Source organism: Anolis sagrei, chromosome 10, assembly GCF_037176765.1.
Source record: "Anolis sagrei isolate rAnoSag1 chromosome 10, rAnoSag1.mat, whole genome shotgun sequence".
Taxonomy (NCBI): Eukaryota; Metazoa; Chordata; class Lepidosauria; order Squamata; family Dactyloidae; genus Anolis; species Anolis sagrei.
The window spans coordinates 13,668,882-13,695,585 of NC_090030.1; the positions used below are offsets into that span (position 1 = coordinate 13,668,882).

At 41.7% G+C, this 26,704-nt stretch overlaps 1 protein-coding gene across 2 annotated transcripts in view; it reads left to right on the top strand.

Moving 5' to 3' along the window:
* The window catches only part of LOC132762992 (connector enhancer of kinase suppressor of ras 2-like), a 433,687-nt gene that overhangs the window by 388,197 nt on the left and 18,786 nt on the right, over positions 1 to 26,704 (top strand). For both annotated transcript variants that reach the window (XM_060756293.2, XM_060756292.2), the window contains exons 16-19: positions 6,622 to 6,670; positions 13,362 to 13,537; positions 14,372 to 14,445; positions 23,984 to 24,055. In XM_060756293.2, the coding sequence (XP_060612276.2) occupies positions 6,622 to 6,670; positions 13,362 to 13,537; positions 14,372 to 14,445; positions 23,984 to 24,055 (371 nt within the window). The remainder of the gene's footprint in view (positions 1 to 6,621; positions 6,671 to 13,361; positions 13,538 to 14,371; positions 14,446 to 23,983; positions 24,056 to 26,704) is intronic.

The window sequence follows — 26,704 nt, forward strand, 5'->3', positions numbered from 1 at the left end:
CTTGCGGTTAGCTGCCAAATTCATTGTTGCTTTGATTCTACTAAGCGGGAAAGGTTTTTGTTGGATTTCCAACCTTAGGAATCTGATCTTGGGTACTTTGTGCTTTGCTTTTGGAGAGCAGAATTGAGTGACGTTGGTGGGTCTCAGGTAGCAAAATGAGTCAGCCCTGATCTGAAGCAGGAAATGCAGCCCAAGCATAAACCCCTGAGCCACAATGTATTACGGCAACAATTCCTGACACGTAAATCAGATAGCGGCATTGGCCGTGGAGAGCTGGCGTGGGGAGAACAGCCTGTTGTGAATAAAACAGTCTTGTGCCCAGCTCGTAATGTCAGGCTAAGAGTGCCATCTTGTTGGAGATTTGCTCCTTGATCTCTTTGGCAGGGATTTGAGTCCGGTCTGCAGCTCTGATTGATACATAGAAAGAGAGCAGGAGCACGTTGCCATTGAGCTCCCTGCTGTTTTGCTATTTATATCTCCAATTTCAGGCTAGACTGTCAGAAAAGATTCTTCTGACCACACGAAAAAAAAGCAACGAGGAGGAGAGATAATACATGCATGGAATGATATTTGTTGGCTTTCAGTTTGGTTACCAAAGCCAGGAAAATGCCACACAATGCCTTCCCAAACAGAAGGCTCTCACTGCCTTAAAATAACACCAAGTGGCTGCATGTTATGTACTTGGTTTTTTAAAAAGAAGTTCTTGGCTTTTTGGAAAGGGGGAATGGGATAGAATACGAGGGTTGAATGAAAAGTAATGCCCCCACCTTCGTAACTCCTCAACAGGGGGTAGTACTGGTATGTGGCAGGTACTGGCTTGTTCAGTAGACTCTCCTCTACAGTTCCATTTTGGTGGGAAGCCTTTGCATGGTACGGTTGTGTTGTTAAAGTGTGAAGTATCGAACCCTGTGCAGACGGTTGGTCAATGCGACTTAAGCAACGTGCAGTCATTGAATTCTTGACCGCAGAAGATGTCACCCCAAAGGAGATTCATCAGAGAATGCAAGCTGCTTGTGGTGATTGCGTTGATGTGACTATTGTGAGTACTCACTACCTCTGAGGATGCTTGCCATAGATGCAGGCGAAATGTCAGGAGAGAATGCCTCTAGACCATGGCCATATAGCCCGAAAAAACCTACAACAACCCAGGGATTCCAGCCATGAAAGCCTTCAACAATACATTAAAATACAATAGTTTAATCTCCTGGTGGTGCAGTGGATTAAACCCTTGTGCTGGCAGGACTGAAGACCAACAGGTCACAGCTTTGAATCTGGGGAGAGTGTGGATGAGCTCCCTCTGTCAGCTCCAGCTCCCCATGCAGGGACATGAGAGTAGCCTCCCACAAGGATGGTAAAACATCAAAAAACATCCGTGCGTCCCCTGGGCAACATCCTTGCAGATGGCCAATTCTCTCACACCAGAAGCGACTTGCAGTTTCTCAAGTCGCTCCTGACATGGAAAAAAAATCTGCAGAAAAATATTAAGGGGTGGGTGAGAGTGTAAGCACCAAACCAGACTGATTCTGTCCTGGGCACTGTTCTATTTAACATCTTTATTAATGACATAGAAGAAGGGCTAGAAAGCATGATCATCAAGTTTGCAGATTACACCAAATTGGGAGGGAGAGCCAATACTCCAGAAGACAGGAGCAGAATTCAAAAAGATCTTAACAGATGAAAGAGATGATTGGACAAAGCTAACAAAATGAAGTTCAACAAATGCAAGATACTCCACTTAGGCAGAAAAAATGAAATGCAAAGATACAGAATGGGAGAGAATGCCCGGCTCGACAGCAGGAAGTGTGAAAAAGATCTTGGAGTCCTCATGGACAGGAAGGTGAACATGAGCCAACACTGTAATGTGGCAGCTAAAAAAAGCCAATGGGATCTTGCCCTGCATAAATAAGAGTCTGTTGTCTAGATCCAGGGAAGTCATGCTACCTTTCTATTCTGCCTTGGTCAGACCACACCTGGAATCACACTGTGTACAATTCTGGGCACCAGAATTGAAGGGAGATGTTGACAAGCTGGAAGGGGCATGTTTAGCCTGAAGAAGAGAAGGCTGAGAGGAGATATGATAGCCATGTATAAATATGTGAGAGGAAGCCACAGGGAGGAGGGAGCAAGCTTGTTTTCTGCTTCCTTGGAGACTAGGACGCGGAACAATGGCTTCAAACTACAAGAGAGGAGATTCCATCTGAACACGAGGAAGAACTTCCTGACTGTGAGAGCCGTTCAGCAGTGGAACTCTCTGCCCCGGAGTGTGGTGGAGGCTCCTTCTTTGGAAGCTTTTAAACAGAGGCTGGATGGCCGTCTGTCAGGGGTGATTTGAATGCAACATTCCTGCTTCTTGGCAGGGGGTTGGACTGGATGGCCCATGAGGTCTCTTCCAACTCTTTGATTCTATGATTCTAAGGGTGACTCAAATGATCAAGGGACTGGAGAACAAGCCCTATGAGGAGCGGCTTAAAGAGCTGAGCATGTTTAGCCTGCAGAAGAGAAGCCTGAGAGGAGACTTGATGGGGGCCATGGATAAATATGTGAGGAGAAGTCATTGAGAGGAAGGAGCAGGTTTGTTTTCGGCTGCCCTGGAGTCTAGGACGCAATGGAACAATGGCTTCAAACATTACCAAACTGGGCCAAACAATAATCACAGTATAGGAGCCACCTTGACCCCCAATTCCCAGATCAAAGGAGGGGCTTTAAAGGGAGGAGAGGGAGAGCCAGGAAGGCCAAAAGGGTTGGATCTGTGCGGTCAGCCCAAGGAGCATCTTTTATAGAGGGACAGCTTCCAAAACTAAATGCACTTTTGATCAATTCCAACAAGACTATTTTTATCTCTGTTCCAGGAACATTTTAATCTCTTTCTTTTCCATTTTCTTTTGTGTGTGGGCTTGCGAGTCTCCAGCCTGAATGGTGTTAATTAATTCTTGGAAGGCTAATGAGGTTGCATTTGGTCACTTGCTAAGTTCTCTTGCTGTCTGATTTTGATTTATTGGAAATCATGTAGGCTTACGGGAAATGTAAAGCATCGTGCAGGCTGCACTTCGACGGGCACAGGGAGGCTACTGCTGTTTATTGACTTTCTGGCCTGTTCCAGCTTCCACTGCAGGGGGACATAAAATAAGCTTCCTTCAAAGCCACTTTGTTGCAAATTTTGTGTTCAATTCAGAAAGGAAAGTGCACAACCCAAACTGGCTCTGAACTCATGCCGCGATATTTCATGGGGTGTAATGGAAAAATGATTCATTTCTGCGACACAACCACTGGGTACCGGCACTTCATGAGATACATGAATATAGGAATGTTGTAGAAAAGTAGATAGCAAGTGACCACAAAGTTTTGTGTACACAATTTTCTCCTTCCGGTAATTGGGAAAAGAGTGCCACAGGGCTGTCTACTCTCACACAACCTATTCAACTTGTATGCAGAACACATCATGCGATGTGCGGGACTTGACGAATGCAAGGCTGGAGTTAAAATTGCTGGAAGAAACATTAACAACCTTAGATATGCAGATGATACCACTTTGATGGCTGAATGCAAGGAGGAGCTGAGGAGCCTTCCAACCAAGGTGAAAGAAGAAAATGCAAAAGCTGGGTTGCAGTTAAACATCACAAAAACCAAGATGATGGCAGCCAGACTGATTGATAACTGGGAAATAGAGGGAGAAAACATTGGAGGCAGTGACAGACTTTGTATTTCTCGGAGCGAAGATGACTCCAGATGCAGACTGCAGCCTGGAAATCAGGAGATGTTTCCTTCTTGGGAGGAGAGCAATGGCCATTCTCAATAAAATAGTGAAGAGTAGAGACATCACACTGACAAAGAAAATCCGCATAGTTAAAACAATGATAATCCCCATAGTAACCTACAGATGTGAGAGCTGGACCATAGGGAAGGCTGAGCGAAAGAAGAGAGATGCTTTTGAACTGTGGTGCTGGAGGAAAGTTCTGAAAGTACCTTGGACAGCCAGAAGATCCATCCAGTCCATACTTCAGGAAATACTGCCTGGCTGCTCATTGGAGGGAAGGATAGTAGAGGCAAAGATGAAGTACTTTGGCCACATAGTGAGAAGACAGGAAAGACAGTTTAGAGAAGACAATGATGCTGGGGAAAATGAAAGGAAAAAGGAAGAGGGGCCGACCAAGGCCAAGATGGATGGAAGGTATTCTTGAAGTGACTGGCCTGACCTTGAAGGAGCTGGGGGTGGTGACGGCCAACAGGGAGCTCTGGCCTGGGCTGGTTCATGAGGTCACGAAGAGTCAGAAACGACTGAACAAATCAACAACAACAACAGTACTAATACTAAGCTTGATCAAACCCAGATTTCAATATAGTTCCATTACTTACACACCAAATCCAAGCTGGTGTTACGGTGTCTTGCAGCTTGGTCTGATTCCACAATAGTAATTGGTACGGGTGCTCCTATGTTGATTTATTTATTTATTTATTTACTATATTTATACCCTACCTTTCTAACCCAGAGGGGAACACAAAGCAGCTTACAAACTACGGCAAAAATTCAATGCTGCATTGTGCACATAACAATAAACATTCCATACTAAATTATAAGGCAGTTAAAACATATAAACAGTTAAAACATATGAATACAATAAAACAGAATAAAAACATACAAAGTGCCATGTCATAATTTCCATACTTCTTGGTCTTCTCATAGTCATTATTCAGATTCCTAGTTTGTCGAGTTCCATATTACCCTACTCCCTGAACGCTTGTGTACAAAGCCAGATCTTTAGCGTTTTCTTGAAGACCAGGAGGGATGGGGCCAATCTAATGTCACTGGGGTGGGCGTTCCATAGTTGAGGGGCCACCACTAAGAAGGCCCTGTCTCTCGTTCCCACAAGTCGCACTTGCGAAGGGGGCGGAACTGAAAGCAGGGCCTCCCCAGCAGATCTTAAAAGCTCTAGTTGGCTCATAAAGGGAGGTATGTTCAGACAGATAAGTTGAAGCAGAACCATTTAGGACAGTGGTTCGTAACCTGTGAGTCTGCAGATGGTTGGCCTTCAACTCCAAGGAATCCAAACTGGCTGGGATTTCTGGGAGTTGTAGGTCAAAACACCTGGGGACCCACAGGTTGAGAACCACCGATTTAGGGCTTTATAGGATAAAGCCAACGCTTTGCCAGCTGTTAGGATTTCTGGGAGTTGAAGGCCAAAACATCTGGGGACCCACAGGTTGAGAAACACTGTTCTAGACCAATAAAATTGGGCTTTATAAAAGTAGAGTTCATCTAGCCCTTCTGCTGTTGGAATGGATATCAGCAGATCATTCAGGCCATTGCACAAGTCTGGAACCCTAACCAGACCAAGCTTGTAGTCAATGTGGAATAGTGAAATGACAAATGGAATGGTCTTGGATTACAATTTTGGACTGTGTTGTTTTAATAGTTGGTTTTAATGCTGATATGTTTTTTAATTGTTTGGTTTTAATGTATATGTTTATTTTATTGTATGTATGTTTGTGGCATCGAATTGTTGCCTATTTGTAAAGCCACTCTGAGACCCCTTCGGGGTGAGAAGGGCGGGATATAACTGTAGTAAATAAATAAATAAGAATGTTCTGTCGCGCGCTGGGCCTGTAACAGCTGTACTTTTCTATAGGACGTATACTTTAAGCCCAGAGGGACGCCAGGGCACCTCAAAGAGAGGTTCTCAGGGATTTTTCTGAAGTAATGGTCTTTAGAGTCTTTAATGATACAACAAAGTCTTTATTATGGAACAAACAACAAATCTTCAATGGTTCAAACAACACTTCAAGGCTTTCTTAGTCTAGTCCTCAATGGACTGATACCTGACATTAATTAACTGTACTTTCTCTGTAGGAAAAAAAAAACCCTGTTTAACCCTTCCCAGGCTGTTTACTATCTATGCCTCATCGGTGTGGGTCCTACTACCACTTCCAAATGCGTCTGGGTATCGAGCAGACCTACCAGCCGAGGCTTGTAGATATTTGAGCTGGAGTTCCATGGATCTGTAATGCTGTCCTCCCTTCGAGAATTCTTTGAAAACCTCAGGGTTGTTTTCCCTCTGATTGCTGTGAGGCTGAGAGGCTGTGAGCTCTCGGCCAGAGCCTTGGGACCCTTCCCCTGGAATTTCTGTTTCCCTGGATGCTCTTGAGAAAAGAAGCTTTTCTACGGGATGAGCTGGTCTACATCCTATAGTTTAGTTTCCTTATGTGAGACTGCCCAAAAAAATGGCTCCTTTCCCTCCCAGAGCCCTGAACAAGGGGCGGAAGCAAAGCTTAATTATGATGGACAGGAGGCCTGCCCTATGACTGCAAACAGATAACAGAAAGAAAATAAAGTTGGAGCTCCTGGTACAGCCGTACCAGCACAAAGAATATGAATCCAGAAGTATTTCTACCATATTTAGAACAGTTGTTTGTCTTCATCTTTTGTATTATTGGAATACACATCTCATTTACTGTACATAAGCATAGACCTCAATGAATGTAGATTCATGTCTGGATGCAGCAACTTATGTGAGATTTCTGGTTTGTTGTTTTCACAAAGCATTGGCTTTTTGCTATCGTGTTTTGTTCCAGTTTCCCATTGACATATACTTAACCAGTGTTTTCTCACTTGTCTTTCCCTTCCAGTCTTTCCACTACGCTTCCCTGCGGGTAAAAAGCAAAAAATGGCCCAAAGGTAAGTGGATTCAACAATGGAGAGAAATAATAACCAAAGCTAATCAATTAAAAAGCTTTTAAAAATCTAATTTGGTTGTACTTCTCTTAGAAGGGCGAAAGTTAACTGTCAATGTTTCTGTGGACATAACGTATATTAAAATACATAGAACAAGATTAAAACACCCATACAAATAACATATAAAGTTAAAATTCATAGTTTTCATTTGACTGAATAAATATGCCAGAAGAGATACCATATATATTCAAAGATAAATCAAGTTTTTCAGCCCTTTTTGGGGCTGAAAAAGCCTCCCTCCACTTATAATGGGCAGCGAAGCCTGGAGGCCATTGCTTGCAATATATGATTTATTTCTCTTCCCCTCCCTTAACAGTGTGTTTCCTTTTCCAAATCCTCACTCACTCCCGCAAGAGGGAGAAAAGCCCTTGCAAGTCAGGAATATCCATTAATCTTATAAAAGCATTTTCCTCTGAAATAATTGTTAATCTCTCTTACAGATATATAGGCATTTACCCCTGCAAGCCTTTGCAATCCCTATGTACCTATAGATTTATATCTATCTATCTATACACATTAATTTTATATGTGAATTTTTCCTCTCATATGTTTGCAGGTATTTGCAAATCCTATATAGATGTAATTATCTACATATACAGAGATGTCTAGATAGATAGATAGATAGATAGATAGATAGATAGATAGATAGATAGATTTATCATGTCAGGAGCAAACCAAACAGTTATATTACATTTTTAACAAAACAAACAAACAAACAGATAAAACACAAAGTTTGCAAGCTTGGCATTATACTAAATATCCTTTGACCAGTATCTGGCCACTTGGAGTGCTTCTGGTGTTGCTGCAAGAAAGTCCTCCATAGTGCATGTGGCAGGGCTCAGGTTGCATTGCAGTAGGTGGTCTATGGTTTGCTCTTCTCCACACTCGCATGTCAAGGATTCCACTTTGTAGCCCCATTTCTTAAAGTTTGCTCTGCATCTCATGGTGCCAGAGCGCAGTCTGTTCAGCGCCTTCCAAGTCACCCAGTCTTCTGTGTGCCCAGGGGGGAGTCTCTCATTTGGTATCAGCCATTGGTTGAGGTTCTGGGTTTGAGCCTGCCACTTTTGGACTCTCGCTTGCTGAGATAAATGTATGAATATAGATATATAGGGCTTGAAAATATTACAGGGGGTAATGCAAACACAAATATGTATAGACATGTCTAGATAGATATGAATATAGATCTATAGGACTTGCAGGGGAAATGCAGACAGAGAGAGAGAGAGATGTCTAGATAGATAGATATGACTATAGATATATGTGGCTTGCAAATATTACAGGAGTAAATGCACACACAAATATATAGAGACATGTCTAGATAGATATGAATATAGATCTATAGGGCTTGCAAATATTGCAGGAGACATGCAAAGATAGAGAGAGAGATGTCTAGGTAGATATATATGACTATAGATATATGTGGCTTGCAAATATTACGGGAGTAAATACACACATAAATATAGATAGACCTGCCTAGATTGATGTGAATATAGATCTATAGGTCTTGCAAATATTGCAAGGGAAATGCACACACACATATATAGAGAGAGATGTCTAGATAGATATACACCTAGATATATAGGGCTTGCAAAAAGTGCAGGAGAGAAATGGACATATAGAGATGATTTGCAAATATTTCAGGGGAAAAAGCATATGTGAAATTAATATATATAATTACAGATCTATATCTAGTTCTGTATTGTTTATATATGCATTGAATGTTTGCCTTTTACTATATTGGAAGCTTGCCTGAGTCCCCATGGGGAGATAGGGCGGGATACAAATGAAGTATTATTATTATTATTATTATTATTATTATTATTAAGTTATTGTTGATTCCATACTGTTTTTGTTGACTTTACTTTTCCACTTACAGAGCTAGTTTATTGTTTCTCTTTGAAATATGGTAAATATTCAAAAACATTGAACCCACTGATGCCTCAATTAATGTAATTTTATTGGTATCTAAATGTTTTTTTGAAATTTACCAGTAGCTGCTGCATTTCCCACCCTAGATTTATACTCGAGTCAATATGTTTTCCCAGGTTTTTGTGGTAAAATTAGGTGTCTCGGCTTATATTCTGGTTGGCTTATACTCGAGTATATATGGTACATTTGTAGTCAGAACCGAAAAGCATTCTCAAATGAGCCCAGAAAATGTCCTCTGCATCTACTTCCCACTTTTTGTTGTCCCTGCTTTGAAGAATTTGGCTCCATCAATGTTTAGAAAACTAATTTCCCATTCAAAGCATGAAAATCTATTTTTCTCTACCCATTATAACCCAGTTTTGATACCAATACGTCAACGACTTAAATCTAGACATAGTTTTCTAAGATCTACAGAGACACTCGCTGGAACACCTCAGCAAGCGAGAGTCCAAAAGTGGCAGGCTCAAACCCAGCATCTCAACCAATGGCTGATACCAAATGAGAGACTCCCCCCTGGGCACACAGAGGACTGGGCGACTTAAAAGGGGCTGAACAGACTGTGCTCTGGCACCATGAGATGCAGAGCCAACCTTAAGAAATGGGGCCACAAAGTGGAATCCTCGACATGTGAGTGTGGAGAAGAGCAAACCACTGACCACCTGCTGCAATGCAGCCTGAGCCCTGCCACATGCACAATGGAGGACCTTCTTGCATCAACACCAGAAGCACTCCAAGTGGCCAGATACTGGTCAAAGGACATTTAACCAACTACCAAACTCACAAGTTTTGTATTTGTCTGTTTGTTTGCTTTGTTCTGTTAGAAATGTAATATAATGGACTGGTTGCTCTGACACGACAAATAAATAGATACCAATCCTCCTCTCCTCCCTCCCTCATCCTGGAGCTGATCCAATGTAAATTATGCTGGATTGGGCCGCAAGTTAATGGACATTGAAGATTACCAGAAAACCCCAGACATTGATCTGAAGTCCTTCTCACACTGGACTGAATTCAGAATGCCATGTCGAAAGAAAGACTTCTATTTTCAGATTTTAGTTGGGGAATGCTATGAGAAGAAGCCATACTAATTTAGCGCAATCTAAACTCTTGACTGTGTTTCACAGCAGTAAGACAAATATAATTAATATAACAATGCAAACTCAATTTTTCACAGTGAACAGTTTAATGTTTTAGTTAAATTTGTCCTGAGCTTTTAAGGGAAAGTGATACAAACGCATGCGGGAAGGGGAAGCGCTGTTTCCGGTAATTCGGAAAACGGGGTGAGAATAAAAATTCTGGGTTAGCAAACTGAATGTTTTGAACTCACAAAAATAATATCTCTTAGGTGTAAAGAATTTAATCTGAGTTCTGTAAAGCCTGAATACTCTTAATGAAGGTGATTATCAAATCAGTTAAATTGGCTTATGGAATACCGTATATTGTTGTTGTTGTTCATTCGTTCAGTCGTCTCCGACTCTTTGTGACCTCATGGACCATCCCACGCCAGAGCTCCCTGTCGGCCGTCACCACCCCCAGCTCCCTCAAGGTCAGTCCAGTCACTTCAAGGATGCCATCCATCCATCTTGCCCTTGGTCGGCCCCTCTTCCTTTTTCCTTCCACTTTCCCCAGCATCATTGTCTTCTCTAGGCTTTGCTGTCTCCTCATGATGTGGCCAAAGTACTTCAACTTTGTCTCTAGCATCCTTCCCTCCAATGAGCAGTCGGGCTTTATTTCCTGGAGGATGGACTGGTTGGATCTTCTCGCAGTCCAAGGCACTCTCAGCACTTTCCTCCAACACCACAGCTCAAAAGCATCTCTCTTCCTTCGCTCAGCCTTCCCTAAGGTCCAGCTCTCACATCCGTAGGTGACTACAGGGAATACCATGGCTTTGACTAGGCGGATCTTTGTTGCCAGTCTGATGTCTCTACTCTTTACTATTTTATCGAGATTGGACATTGCTCTCCTCCCAAGAAGTAAGCGTCTTCTGATTTCCTGGCCACAGTCTGCATCTGCAGTCATCTTTGCGCCTAGAAATACAAAGTCTACACCGTATATACTCGAATATAAACAGACCCAAATATAAGCTGAGGCTCCTAATTTTACCACAAAAAACTGGGAAAACATATTAACTCGTGTATAAACCGAGGGTGGGAAATGCAGCAGCTAGATACCCATAAAATTACATTAATTGAGGCATCGGTATGTTAAATGTTTTTAAATATTTACATAAAACTGTAATTTAAGATAAAACAGTCCAATTCTGATTACACCATTATCCTAGCCTTTTTCAATGTAAATGTGCTTACATATCCTTCCAATAAAAATAGAGTAAAATAATAAATTAATAATAATAATAATAGCATAAAATGATGGAAATGTAATAATAATAATAATAATAGTAATAATAGAATAAAATAATACATGTATTGATAGAATAAAATAATACATGTAATAATAACAATAATAATAGAGTAAAATAATGTAAATGTAATAATGTAATGATAAAGAGTAAAATTATATATGTAACAATACTAATAAATAAAGTAAAAAATAAATGTAATCATAAATACAGAAAAATAATAAATGTAATAAAATTAAATAGAAAAAATAATAAATGAAATAATAATAATAATAATAATAAGGGAGTGAAATAATGTAAATGTAATAACGTAATAATAAAAAAGAGTAAAATAATAAATGTAACAATAACAATAATAAATAAAGCAAAAAATAAATGTAATAATAATAAATACAGAAAAATAATAAATGTAATAAAATTAAATAGAAAAAATAATAAATGTAATAATAATAATAATAATAATAATAATAATAAACTTCTGTTTGATCCATTTACCTGAGTTACACAACGTTCCCCCATTGATCAAACCATTTTCTGCATACATTTTTATTGTGCATGATAATTTAAACTATTTGGTTCATAGGACTATTTAGTTCATAGGTTTATACCAGTGGCTCCCAACTGGTACTAGTGGTTGCCAACTGGTACAAGTGGTCTGCAAGAAGGAAAATATGGTCCACAGCCTCACCATTACTATGCAATTGCCTTGAAACCATGTGGCAACTAGACCAATTGGTCTCGCGAAACTCTCTTATAGTGCTAAGGCAACAGGGATGTCGGGACGGGAGAGGCTGACTGCCCACAAAAGATTGCTACTACCACATCAGCTCTAGATTATTAAATATGGCTTTTTGTGTGCGAACAGATGGTTACTACTGGATAGCATATGTTCTGTATCAGAAACTAGAGATGATGTGGTCTATCCACTGCAATTTCCTGAATCAGCACCCCAAATAACCAAACTGAATCTAAAGTTGACCAAAAACTGTTTCGTAACCCTTTTGGTGCTAATGTTGGAGAGTGGTCCCTGGTCAAAGTGGTCCCTGTTCAAGTGGTCCTTGGTCAAAAAAAGGTTGGGAACCACTGGTTTACAACAACAACAAAACTTTATTTATATACCGCTCCATCTCCCCGAGGGGACTCAGAGCTGTTTCCTAATAACATAATCAATACATACAAGGAAAACAGCATAAACATAAAATTAACAAGACAATATAAGCATTAAAAACCGCAATAGAACATATATATTTAAAATAATTCTGCCTGTTCAAGGCAATTTAAAGGTCGGGCCGGGGCTAGTGGAGTTTTAGAGGGCCTGGGAAATTAGGAAGAGTCTATGGCTGTACATTTCCAGGGCCTAATAGAAGAGAGTGACCTGGGTAATTGGTAGAAAAAGATATGGCCAATTTCAACAGTGTCTGGGGCAGAGCTAGAACTAGTCGTTCTCAAAGGTTTGTTTAAACCACCAGGTCTTCAGGCTCTTATGAAAAAAGGGGAGGGATGGGGCCTGTCTTATTTCTCTAGGAAGGGCAATACAGAGGCAGTGGGCCACCACTGAGAAGGCCCTCTCTCTCATCCCCACCATCCGTGCTTGCTGGAAAGGAAAAGCCCATAGTCACTGGGGTCAGGGGACCTAAAATAGTCAAAAGAAGTAAACATGTGAACGTGCCAGAAATTATCTTTTTTTGTACCAATGTGACTTTCAAGACCTATCTGAGTTCAGATTAAAATTGGTGAATGATGTTATCGAGCACAATTCAAAGTGCTGGTGTTGACCTATAAAGCCCTAAACGACTCCGGCCCAATTTACCTGTCTGAACGGATTCTCCCCTATGAACCATCAAGGTTATTAAGATCTTCTGGAGAGGTCCTGCTCTCGGTCCCTCCTCTTTCGCAATTGCAATTGGTGGGGATGAGGGACAGGGCCTTCTCGGTGGTGGCCCCTTGGCTCTGGAACTCCCTCCCGATGGAGATTAGATCTGCCCCTTCCCTCCTCACTTTTAGAAAGCTGGTAAAAACATGGCTTTGGAATACTGCATTTGCAGAATGATGACTGAGTCAATAACTGCTGACCACACGGGCAGATGGCGATGAATTTATGATTTATTCTGACGAACTGACCTTTTGTAAGTTGTATAATTGTATTTTAATGTATTTTTGTACTATTGTATTATGATGTTTACTGTGGTTTCTCTTATTGTATTTTAATCCTATGCTGTTAGCCGGCCTAAAAGCTCGAAATAAATAATAATAGTCAAACTGGGATGGGATTCTTCTCAGTGAGGCTAGAACGCGGTTCTTGTGTAGATCCAGCCTCAGTTTCCCCCGTTGCCATTTCCTTTCAAGGAGGCTCACTGAACAACAGCAGCCGGCGGCGGATCTCCTGCAAAGATTTGGGGCATGGAGATTGCGAGGGCTGGTTATGGAAGAAAAAGGACGCCAAAGGCTACTTTACCCAGAAGTGGAAAAAATACTGGTTCGTGCTGAAGGATTCCTCCCTGTATTGGTACACTAACCAGAATGTGAGTATCCCTATAAATAAATCCCTTAAACTCAATATTGTCGTCCCACTTTTTGCAAAGACAGTTTTGGTCTAATTTATGATAGTATATAGTCACTCACATGAGATTGTACAAAAATGTTCACAAAGCCAGATGAAAGCGACGATCTTGACGTGAGTCACTCCAATTGGAATACTATGCATTTGGTTTGTAGGAACATCACAGAGGGCCAATGGAGTCAACTCAGGGTGAGGGCAATCCTTTCTCGAGGGACGAACACTTTCAAAACGATCATATTTTTTTACCGATCTCACAAGAAAAGAGGAACCCATTGTGTTGAAAAAGTTCTCAAAACCATTGCATGCAATTTAGCTTCACAAAAGGTCAAAAGTTGCTGAGTTGCTTCATCCCATGCTGATTTTTTTGCCTTTTCCAGAAATGGAAATAGTTCCCAAAAGGCACTGGTACTTCACCCTGACGTTGCAGCCAGGGCTGCAGTCTATGAGTTTGTGGCTTAAGGGCTTTCAACTCTGGCTTTGATTGTAGTTTAGGATAGGACTTTTCCTTTTGAACGGATGATAATAATGTAAAATCGGCTTCAAACGACACACTTCTCGCACAAAAGTGAAAAGAGCGCACCATGCAAATTTTCGCTCGGCTCTTGGTTATTAATAGGCTCAAGCTGGCCTTCTTTTGACTAAAAATGCTCCTATTTAAAGGTCATCGGCAAACAGGAGTTGGATTAACTCTAGCTTGCTCACAGATTTGGAAACTCACCATCTATAATGAAAAGACCGAGCAGGATCTCAACCTTTTGCTCTTTGTCAGTCGTGTTCCCTTTTCCTTTCTCAATAGGATGAAAAAGCAGAAGGATTCATCAGTTTACCAGAGTTCAGGATAGACAGAGCCATCGAATGCAGGAGGAAACAGTAAGTATGTGGGGAAACAGACTGAAAAATGGAGACGGGAGAGGGCTAATGCTTCAAGGGAGGGAAGGTCTCATGGGCATAACTTTAGGTCAGGTTTTATGGCTTCTTGAAGGTGACTGCTTTGACAAGTGGCATCCAATGAGTTGGGGGTTTTTTGGTCGTATCAGTAGCGACTTGAGAAACTGCAAGTCGCTTCTGGTGTGAGAGAATTGGCCGTCTGCAAGGACGTTGGCCAGGGGACAATGCCCGGATGAATGGATGTTTTTTATCATCCTTGTGGGAGGCTTCTCTCATGTCCCCGCATGAGGAGCTGGAGCTAATAGAGGGAGCTCATCCGCCTCTCCCCAGATTCGAACCTGCAACCTGTGGGTCTTCAGTCCTGCCGGCACAGAGGTTTAACCCACTGCGCCACCGGGGGCTCCATATCCAATGAGGTGACCCATGGCCAGTCCCACTATTGGGCAAAGTGAGGCAGATGCCTCAGCCATTGGGTTTTGAGTGTAGAAAGTCGGTGTAAGTATTAAGACTTTCTAGTCCTTTCTGTTTTCCTTTATGTATTTATTATTTATTTATTTAGAACTTTTATAACCCGGTCTTCTCAACCTCTGAAGAAAATCCATACACAATTCAACTAACAACATCATAACATCATAATACATTGAAATACAAACCAAATAAATACATAGAGCCCAATCGTCAAGATAAAATCACATTCATCACAATCCACCAGTGTGGTCAGTAGTTGTTGACTCGCTAATCATTCTGAGAATGCTATGTCCCAGAGTCAGGATTTTACTAGCTTTCTGAAAGTCAGGAGGGAAGGGGTAGATCTAATCTCCATCAGGAGAGAGTTCCAGAGCCGAGGGGCCACCACCAAGAAGGCCCTGTCTCTCGTCCCCACCAGACGTGATTGCAAAGCGCAGCTTATACTCAAATCGATACATTTTCCCAAGTTTTTGTGGTAAAATTAGGAACCTCATTTTATATTCGGGTTGGCTTATACTTGAGCATATACAGTATGCCATAAGCCAATTTAACTGATTTGATACTAGACTATGTATGGAAACTCAGTAAAAATTCTCACAAATTTTGGCTCTGTAAATAGAAGGTCAGCTGCTGTCCTCACCTTTTTGCCTTGTCTTTTACTCATGCTATACTTTGAAATGGTTATATGACAGGTCAAATAAATAAAGTTATTATTATTATTATTATTATTATTATTATTATTAGAAACACAACAAGATGAGTCCACAGCAGACACTCTGCTGGCTGTTGAATTGGATCACACGTCGGACACTTCCCAAGTGTCTAGGGCTGTGTGATGTATCGGTGAATAATGCATGCAGATCCCAGTAAGGTGGCTTTCTGCAGCTGGCAGATGGTAATTTTGTCAGAGTCGATTGTGTTTAAGTGCAGGCCAAGGTCTTTAGGCACTGCACCCAGTGTGCCGATTACCACTGGGACCACCTTGACTGGCTTGTGCCAGAGTCTTTGCAGTTCGATCTTTAAATCCTCATATCGTGTCAGCTTTTCCACTTGTTTCTCTGCAATCCTGCAGTCACCTGGAATTGCGACATCGACGATCCATACTTTGTTTTTTAACACGATTGTGAGGTCAGGAGTATTATGCTCCAAAACTCTGTCTGTCTGAATCCGGAAGTCCCAGAGGAGTTTGGCATGTTCATTCTCTATTAGTAGTAGTAGTAGTAGTAGTAGTAGTAGTAGTATTATTAGTATTATTACTTGATCTTCTGCTGTTGTCTAGATGAAACCTGTAGCGTCAGTGTGGAAAACTAGCTTGGCAGGATATAAAAGATTTTGAACGTTTTAGAGACAAGCTTTGTCAGTGGCACGCTCTATTGTTGCATTGTTTTCCCCATCTAAAGTGCCATATACAAGTCAACATTCACTATTCAGTAGCACTTCGGAGACTGGGAAACGAGTCACTAGACAGGCCCGAAGGCAAGGAAGAAAAGATAAGAATCATTCGTTTGACTCCAGGAATCATCACAGCCAGAAATCTAACTTCCCCAGACAGTCGGGTGCTCTCTTGGGAGGAACTGCTTAGGAAGATGTGTGACAACCCACACAAATAAGAATAAAGCAATTGTCATAGCCCAATAGGACAGGTTTTCACAATGTAGCTTGTTTTTACCATATGGCAAATCTGCTCACTGCATCAGATCATAATAATAACATATCAGTTCGCCAGAATTGATAATGGGTTTGTCCATTGTGCAACCACTGACGCTGATGAGATACTATAGCTCAGACCTTTCAACATTCCACAGATTATTATTATTTCGTATCAAAAGCATTGCATAAATTAATGTAAAACTGATAAAAATAGGAGTACAGGCGGCTAAATATCTTTTGACCAAAAACAGGCAGCAGCAATGGCATTGTCTGTAGTTTCAAACAGTTCATCCTCTGTGCATGAGGCAGGGCATTGTGGATAAGCATACAGATGCAGAGTTGTCTGTTCTGCTCCACAGTCATAAAAAGTGTGGGATTCTTTTAGGTAGTGCCATTTTGCCAGGTTGTCTTTTGATCTGCCCACTCCACTTCTGAGTCTGTTCAAGGACTTCCAAGTTGCCCATTCTTGGTTTGCCCCTGGAGGAAGACCCTCACTTGTGGGGGGGGGGGGCATCCAGTTGGGATTTCCTTGTATAGCTGCACAGAGGGATACCCTTGCTGTTGCTGGGGGGACGCCAAGAGGAGTGGTAGTTCTCATCAAGCTTTTCCTTGATTTGAATCTACTGGGAGGAGTCTGGTAGCCATGCAGTGGGCGGCTTTCACAGTGTTCAACCTTATTTCTCTCATATTTAGCAGCAACTTCCCGTCGCCCATCAGGAGGGGGCAATGCCAGCTAGATAATAGAGTTTATCAACAGGTGTAGGTTTAAGACATCCTGTGATTATTCTATATGTTTCATTCAATGCTATGTTCACTTGCTTTGCATGGGCAGACTTATGCCAAACAGGGCAGGCATACTTGGCAGTTGAGTAAGTTTCCACAGATGGAAACTAGACACATGTGGCCAAGAGATATCAACATGTGGCTCATGTTATTAATGACAAAGATGACACAAGTTAGGTGAGGCTGCAGCAGATTGCTTTATCTGAGACTCCAGGAAAGGGCCAGGTTCTCTGATCCAATGTGGAAGCACCTGTAAGACTTGCTGGTTTTTATTTTGATTTTCACTTGGCATTTCTAAAAATGGCCACTTAATTTTCATATCTAGTTTGTTTTTATTATTTAATTGTAGGAAGTCCAAGCATTCCCTATGTAACTTTGCACGATTTGTGCACTTGATGGGAATTCCTTTATTTGTGGTTCAGCCATTTGAGATGGGACACAAATCCAAGATAAGGAGCATGGGACAATGGATGGGTTTAGGCTCACACTGCAGAAAGGAACCAACCATGTTCCAAGTGGTGTCTCCTTTGGGTTGCTGCGAGTTTTCCGGGCTGTCTAGTCATGTTCCAGAAGCATTCTCTCCTGACGCTTCACCCACATCTATGGCAGGCATCCTCAGAAGTTGTGAGGTCTTTTGGAATCTAGGCAAGTGGGGTTATCTCCTTTGTCCATGAACCCTTCCTTGGCAGCTTGGTTTATTCTAATCAATAGCTATTGCCTGCCATCTGGTGGATGATGTTGAGGATTTCTGTTCCATTTTTGCCTTTCCTTCTGTATTCTTTGAGGATGGATGGAACCTGGATATGGTCCTTGGAATGAATTCTATGCTCAATATAAATGACATTATGTCTTCCTTATCCATAGATTTGAAACCTTTGGTTTCACTTACCCATGCTCTAAAATGATATCCTTTTGGAAGTGTTTTAGGGCCTTAGTCTTCCGATACAGTTCTATGGTATGATTCCAGCCCAAGTATATTTAAAATATAGGGTTCACTATTATTCACAATGTCAGGTGGCGCAATGGGTTAAACCCTTGTGCTGGCAGGAATGCTGACCAAAAGGTCGGCGGTTCAAATCTGGGGAGCAGAGTGAGCTCCCGTCTGCCAGCTCCATCTTCTCACGTAGTGACATAAGAGAAGCCTCCCACAGGATGTTAAAACATCCAGGCGTCCCCCGGGCAACGTCCTTGCAGATGGCCAATTCTCTCACACCAGAATCGACTTGCAGTTTCTCAAGTCGCTCCTGACATGAAAAAACGTATCCACTAGGGAGGTATTGGAACTTATAACTGACAGATATAACATTCAGATACAGCTTTTGAACTGTATACATTTTAAAGTTTTTTCTAATATCTTCCCATTCCTGTGTTAGTTCCCATTTCAGCAGTTAACCACTTTTCACATTGTTGGACCATGTCCGTATGACTGCTTACCCTGTGCCAGGCCCGTAGCCAGGATTTTGATTCGGGAGGGGCTGATTTTCGGGGGGGGGGGGGCTGAGTCTGAGTGAAAGAGGGTCTACCCTAGCAAACCTTTTGTATCATTACCCCAATACCCCCATGCATATGGTATATATTGAGTATGGTGATTAGATCATGATATGAATAAACATAACAGTTTAAATAATGCACCAGTAAGGCCTTTTCACGAACCACCATGAGAATTTCGGGGGGGGGGGGGGCTGAAGCCCCTCAACCCCCCCCCCCCCTCAGCTACATGCCTGCCCTGTGCTGGTCATTCCATTAAAATGTCAACGTCTTATATGAATGGATGGGTTCATGCAGTTGTGGTGTACCCAAAATTATGACCTTCCAGAGTCAATCAATCATTGACTCAATACTCATTGTCAATCAGTCATTGAACCGGTCATCCTCTTGGTGGACTACAATGATCAAAGACAAAGTTGAAGGCACACAACAACCAAGTTCTTCTATATCAGTGGTCCCCAACCTGTGGTCCTTGGACCACCATTGGTCCCCAAGAACTAAAATATGGTCCGCAGCCTCACTGTTACTACACCATTGCAACAAGAGCAACTGGTCTCACAAAACCCTCTTACAGTGCCGAGGCAATGGGGATGTTGGGAGGGGAGGGGCTGACTACCCACGAAAAGCATGACAACAATCCTTCTGACTGCTTATTCTCCTCCTCCCTCCCCCTGAGTGGAGCCATTCCATGTGGTGCCAGAAACTGAGGGTGCCTTGGTGTCTTTGTTTTTCAGCCTGTTCCTAGGGTTGTTTGTGGTGCTGAGTCGGAAAATTGCATTGGATAGACCACATCAGCTCTAGATTATTAAATATGGTTTTCTGTGAACAAGCAGATGGCGACTACTGGGTGGCATATGTTGTGTATCAGAAACTAGAGCTGATGTGGTCTATCCAAGGCAATTTTCTGAATCAGCACCCCAAATAACCAAACCGAATTTAAAATTGACCAAAAACGTATTTGTAACCCTTTTGATACTAATGTTGGAGAGTGGTCTCTGGTCAAAGTGGTCCCTGGTCAGGTGGTCTCTGGTCAAGTGGTCCCTGGTCAAAGTGGTCCCTGGTCAAAGTGGTCCCTGGTCAAGTGGTCCCTGGTCAAAATGGTCCCTGGTCAAGTGGTCCCTAGTCAAGTGTCCCTGGTCAAGTGGTCTCTGGTCAAAGTGGTCCCTGGTCAAGTGGTCTCTGGTCAAGTGGTCCCTGGTCAAAGTGGTCCCTGGTCAAAGTGGTCCCTGGTCAAGTGGTCCCTAGTCAAGTGGTCCCTGGTCAAGTGGTCTCTGGTCAAAGTAGTCCCTGGTCAAGTGGTCTCTGGTCAAGTGGTCCCTGGTCAAGTGGTCCCTGGTCAAGTGGTCTCTAGTCAAGTGGTCCCCGGTCAAAACAGAGGTCGGGAACTGCTGTCCTATATCTACCTATATCTATATCTTCTTGCACATACCTACAGAGTAAAGATGAGAATGCAGTAATGATCTTTAGTTAATATCAAAAAGGGGAAAGAACCACACTGATTTTTGAGTGCATGATATTTAGTATTTGTGTCACCAGAAGCATTCATATAGGCTCACTGTATGAGAGCGAAGATTCATGGGACATACAGAGATCTGGTACAGAGGAAAAATGTGAGAGACTGTGGGTTCTGCGATGAGTAATGACACAATGGCAAGGTTGGGATTATTTTGTCCTGCCTCTCCCTCAACTAGGTGCTGTTCATTCCTATAAACGGTCCCAACATGCTATGTAGATAGCTTCAAAAATCCCCATTGCTTTTACATGCGCAAAAGGCTATTAGCAAAGTAAGTGGCATTTAGCTACAAAAGCACACAGAAATGGAGAAAGTTGGGTCGAAGTGATGTATTTGAAACCTTTTTCCTTGCTCCTTGGGATGCCCATCCATCCGGTTTTTCCTTCTGCTCTCCTGCGGAGCCATTTCTGTGGTTAGCAATTCTTTGGCTTACTCACCAAGAACCAAAGACCCAGACCTTGTTTTTCATCTTTTTGTTCCTACCAGCAAATGCTGTTGGAGAGCTATTATGCCAAGGAAAGCAAAGCATCTTTTCTTTTAGTGAAAGACTTCCTTGTGTGAACAGCAAGGGCTGGCTTTGAAAAGCCTTCCCGTTCGTTTGCTAAAAGGTCACACATTGAGGGGTATTCCATATTTGCTCATCTGTGACCCTGGTCTGAGTTTCTAATGGAAATGGAGGAAATGGCTGCTTGAATTCCCTCCTAAGGAGCTGAATAAGAGCTGGAGACTAACCAAAAAAAGGACTGCGAGGCAGTTGCGTATCCTGGACCTCAAGCCAGGTACGCACACAAAAACATCACAGAGAGAACTTCTGTGTGGGGAAAGTGTATGAGATTTTGGTTTCGTGAGTCTGCAAGGATATAAAGGAATTTGGTCTTTATATTATAGAAAATAATCCTAAGCTCCAAAGAAGAAGGTTGAGGCACTGTTGGATATGATGAGACTCGTGACTCTACCTGTTGGCCTCCATTGGAGGCACATGTTGGTGCAATTACCGTATATACTCGAGTATGTCGACCCGAATATATGCCGAGGCACCTAATTTTACCACAAAAACTGAGAAAACATATTTAAGATAAGACTGCTATAATAGAGTATTAACAAAATCCCAACCACTGCAAACCAGTAAGGTAAAAAGCTTGTGGCTACTTTAAGTAAAAAGCAAAAGCTGAATAAGCTGGAACAAACTTCTGTCCGAAAAACCTTTTAAAAGAACACTGGCTACCACCACACTTAAAAGAAATGTTAAGCCCTTGGCTTGTCTTGAGGTATCTTTAGGCAAGAATGTGCTGGATTCGCACTCAGGCTTGGTTCTCTGAGGTAACAATAAAGAGATTCCTTTTTAGATACACACTGCCACCATTTAACTTTGATTTCTTCTATAAACTGCTTGGAAAACTTCTCACACAGAGGCACACATGAGGCAGTGGTTGTGAACAAATAACAATGTTGTTTATTTGAGAGAACTTGAACAATACAGGCTTTAAGCTTAGCGGTTTCAATGTTGAATAAAGTGTATGGTTTCTTTAAACAGATCAAAGCTTAGTTGCACATAACACGCCCCTCTCCTTCCAGAAACTACTGACAGGATTCCTCTCTGCCTAGTAATCCTAAACTCCACACAGACAGTCCTTTCCTTTTGGATCTGTCTCTCCACTCCACCAGCTATCCTTCCCCAATAGCTATAAATTCTTCTCACTAACTGATTCTGCTGACTAACTGACCAACTTCTGGCTTCACTAACTCTTCTCTTCTTCACACCAAACCCTAACTCCTCTCTCCTTCACACCCAACCCAAACTGACCTGTCAGGTTTTAAAACGCACCCTTAAAGTATTTTTTTCTTTTCTCAAGTTAAGCTCCACCCACTCCCTCCCAGCCAATTACAAACTTCCCTCATTTCCCTCCAAGCTGCTTCTAAGCACCGCCCCCTCCAGGAAATGAGTCTCTAAAATGGATGCCCCCAGGCACCCTTCTAAAATGGCTGCTGAACTTCCTGGGCCTACTTTTCTGAGCTCTTCCTAGCCTAACAGGTAGGGAATTCATCACAACTGTCTGACTCTGATTAAACCATTATTCTAACCTCTTTCAATGTAAATGTCCTTATGTATCCTTCCAATAACAATAGAGTAAAATAATAAATGTAATAATAATAACAATAGAGTAAAATAATAAATGCAATAATCTATATAAATAAAAATGTAATGTTCATTTGTGGGATTAACAGAGCTCAAAAACCACTGGGCGAATTGACACCAAATTTGGACACAAGTCACCTAACAACCCAATGTATGTCCTTCACTCAAAAATTTGATTTTGTCATTTGCGAGTTGTAGTTGCTGGGATTTATAGTTCACCTACAATCAAAGAGCATTCTGAACTCCACCAATGATGGAATTGAACTTGGCACACAGAATTCCCATAACCAACAGAAAATACTGGAAGGGTGTTGTGGCCAGTGTCCTTTGGTTTTGGAGTTGTAGTTCACCTACATCCAGAGATCACTGGACTCAAACAATGATGGATCTGGATCAAACTCTACACGAATACTCAATATGCCCAAATGTGAACACTGGTGGTGTTTGGGGAAAATAGATTCTTGATATTTGGGAGTTGTAGGTGCTGGGATTTATAGTTCACCTACAATCACAGAGCATTTTGAACCCAACCAACGATAGAATTGGGCCAGACCTCCTACACAGAACCCCCATGTGGGCCACAGCAACGTGTGGCAGGGGACGGCTAGTAATAATAATAAAGAGTAAAATAATAAATGTAACAACAACATTAATAAGTAGAGTAAAATAATACATGTAATAAAACAATAATATATTATAAAATAATATATCAGTAATAACAATAGAGTAAAATAATGTAATAATAATAAATAGAGTAAAATAACAAATGTAATAATAACAATAAATGGAGTAAAATAATGTAAATATAATAATAATATTAATAAAGTAAAATAATAAAAGTAATAAAAATAATACTAATAAAAGAGTAAAATAATAAATAACCTTGACTCAAGTATAAGCCGAGGGGAGCTCATTCAGCCTAAAAAGGGGGCTGAAAAACTAGGCTTATACTCGAGTATATACAGTATTTTAACTTCACTGAAACCAAAACAAATGGAATTTCAAATAAAAGTCAGCCAATTCTTTGTTGTTGTCATGTGACTGTAAAGGAAAATGCAGATATTTAGGCCTTATGTGGGGTGCAGCCCTTGGAGGTAAGCTGTTGTGTCCCCCAATTCCCTCTTTATTTGATTAGCAAGCACTTATTAGTCCATAAACTCATGAAACAGACAACCATAAACTCGAAACAGACATTTGGCCCACAGACCATATGCCCCTTTTCACCATCCTATTTTTGCATTACAGCTGAAAAATAATATATGTGATCTTCTTTGGAAGGAGGAAATAAGAATTTTAGATCCATGAAGTCAAAGAATTGAAATTCTGGTTTAGAAAAGAACTCTACATAATGTTCAAAAGGCATTTGCCACAGGGTTCTTGGAATTGTAGTGTAACTGGATGCCTTGCTCTTAAAGTCCCAAATATCGGATATTTTCTTGACTTAGTATGCTCCTATTTCTTTCTTTCTGCTTACCTTGCAGTGCCTTCAAAGCTTGTCACCCCAAAATTAAGAGTTTCTTCTTCGCAACGGACTGCCTGGAAGAAATGAATCGGTAAGGTGCATGAGTTCTCTCCAAGGAAGTTGAGCAAATGTATACTTCTTCTTGTTCTTAGGCGATCCCTCGTATCCCAAGGATGATGGTCCTCCAAGTGCAGTGTCTTGGTGGTGGGTGCATAAGTGGCTGTGGAGCCCTATTCTTGACCCGCATGTTCTTCCACAGTGAGGACATCTCTTTCCAGGTGGAAGGCAGTTGTTGTTGGTTTTCAGTCCCAGTTAGGGTTGACGTGAGGCACCTTCCTCTTGGCATGTTTCTCCCTTTCGCCCTCCATTTGTGCCTCTTCAAATTCTGCAGCACTGCTGGTCACAGCTGGCCTCCAGTTAGAGCACTCGAGTGCCAGGGCTTCCCAATTCTCAGCCACAGTTTTTAAGGTTGGCTTTAAGCCCATCTCTAAATTTCTTTTCCTGCCCACCAACATTCAATTTTCAGTTCTTGAATTAGGAGTATAGAGATTGCTTTGGGAGATGGTGATCGGGCATTCAGACAATGTGGCCAGTCCAGTGGAGTTGATGGCGTAGGAGCATTGCTTCATTGCTGGTGGTCTTTGTTTCTTCCAGTCCACCTGTTTTCCCAAGAAATTTGCAGGATTTTTTGGAGGCAACGCTGATGGAAGATCAAAACTACAAAAGAAAATTACAGTTGGGTTGTTGTTGGTTTTCAGGCTATATGGTCATATTCTAGAAGCATTCTCTCTTCACATTTCGTCTGTACCTATGACAAGCATCCTCAGAGGTTGTGAGGTCTGTAACAGACCTCACAACCTCTGAGGATGCTTGCCACAGATGCAGGCGAAACACCAAGAGAGAATGCTTCTAGAACATGGCCATATAGATTGTTGTAGGATTTTTCAGGCTATATGGCCATGTTCTAGAGGCATTCTCTCCTGACATTTCGCCTGCATCTATGGCAAACATCCTCAGAGGTAGTGAGGTCAAATAGCCCGAAAAACCTACAACAACCCAGTAATTACAGCCATGAAAGCCTTCGACAATAAAATTACAGTTATTCTGATGTATAGAGAGCAAAAGGATGAAAGGACATTCCAACAGCTATAAATAAATGGGAAGGGAGTGTCTTGTCTGAAGTTTTGAAAGCAGAACTATATCTGCTAAGGATATATTTTAAAGGGAAACCTACCATATTTTCTGGCATATAAGACTACTTTTTAACCCAAGAAAATCTTCTCAAAAGTCAGGGGTCATCTTATATGCGGAAGTAGTCTTATACATGGGAGTCGTCTTATAGAGCGGGTGCTGAAACTTCTAGTCCGAATTGGAGAATCTGTGGTTGCCGCATATGGTGGGGCAGTATTAAGGGCGACGCTGTACAAGAATGGTAGAAGAAAATCCATTCATCAGGATTCATGAACTTAATGTGGTCCCAATGGTGAGGAGAAGGGGTGCCTTACCGGGAAGGTGTAAGTGAAGGGCGGAGCAAGCTGCAGGCGTTCGGGGTATGGAAAAAAGAGATAGAGTGGCTCTGGACCCAGAAAAACACGCCTCTTTTACCTGTCTGGACCGCCCTTGTATCCTATTACCGTACCTCCTCCTCTGCCTCTCAGATCTCGTTCCTGAAGATTGCAGTGAAGTGGTGCAGGTGCGCATGTGCGAGATCTGAGAGGCAGAGAAGGAGGTACAGTAATAGGAAAATTACCATATTGAAATCAAATCTGATGCTTTTAAAAAAACTATTTGGTATGTGTTGGAAGAGGGGTAGTCTTATACGGTGAGTATATCACAAACTCTATATTTTAACTGGAAAAGTTGGGGGTCGCCTTATACGCCCAGTCATCTTATATGCCGGAAAATGTGGTATATTTGAAACTGTTCCAGGGGCCAAGCTGCTAGAATCCAACCTTGGACTGATGTCTGTTTTCTAGAAAATGTTACCAAGCAAATGCATGACCTTCCCCTTCCAGCCTATCTTATGTCCCATTAGGTTCTTCTCAGCTTTTCCTTGCAAAAGAAGTGTCTTCATGCTTCCTTGTGCACTTTGCAATGCACCAAGCCAACTTGTGCACTTTGCAATGGATTAATTATGCAATGAATACATTTATCTCTGGGGGTGTTGGTCACTCTGTCTCTTGTAAAGTGATAAATAACACTGGCCCACCAATCTGTTTGCAAACGAGAGAGCCTTCCCGGCATTTCCCTTTTTATGTATTTGTTACATCTGATGAAATCAGCAGAGAGTGTGATATTTATTCATCAGCTCGCTCGAGTTCAAGAAATCAAAAGTGCGATGAGAATTAATTTTGTGATAAAATGCAAAGGTTGTCCAGATTAATTCCAATTAGAGGAAAGCAGCATGTTATTAATATTTCAAATCGCCTCCTGCAGATAGTATTTGCTGAGTGCATCAGAGAATACTTGGCTAGATCACACCACTTTGGTGCCCCGATAAAGCAGATAAAAGCAAAGCGGAGCCTGTAATTTTGAAATGAATGTGAACTGTTGAAAAGGCTAGAAAGGAACAATATTGATTTTTAATCAGATAAGTGGAGATGCTTTGCCTTGTCAGCTAATTGAAAACAGGTCCATCATTTATTTATTTCACTTGGTATTAAAGGGAGCCAGCAGGGTGTAATGGTTTGAGCTCTGGAGACCAGGGTTCGATTCCCTGCTTAGCCATGGAAACCCACTG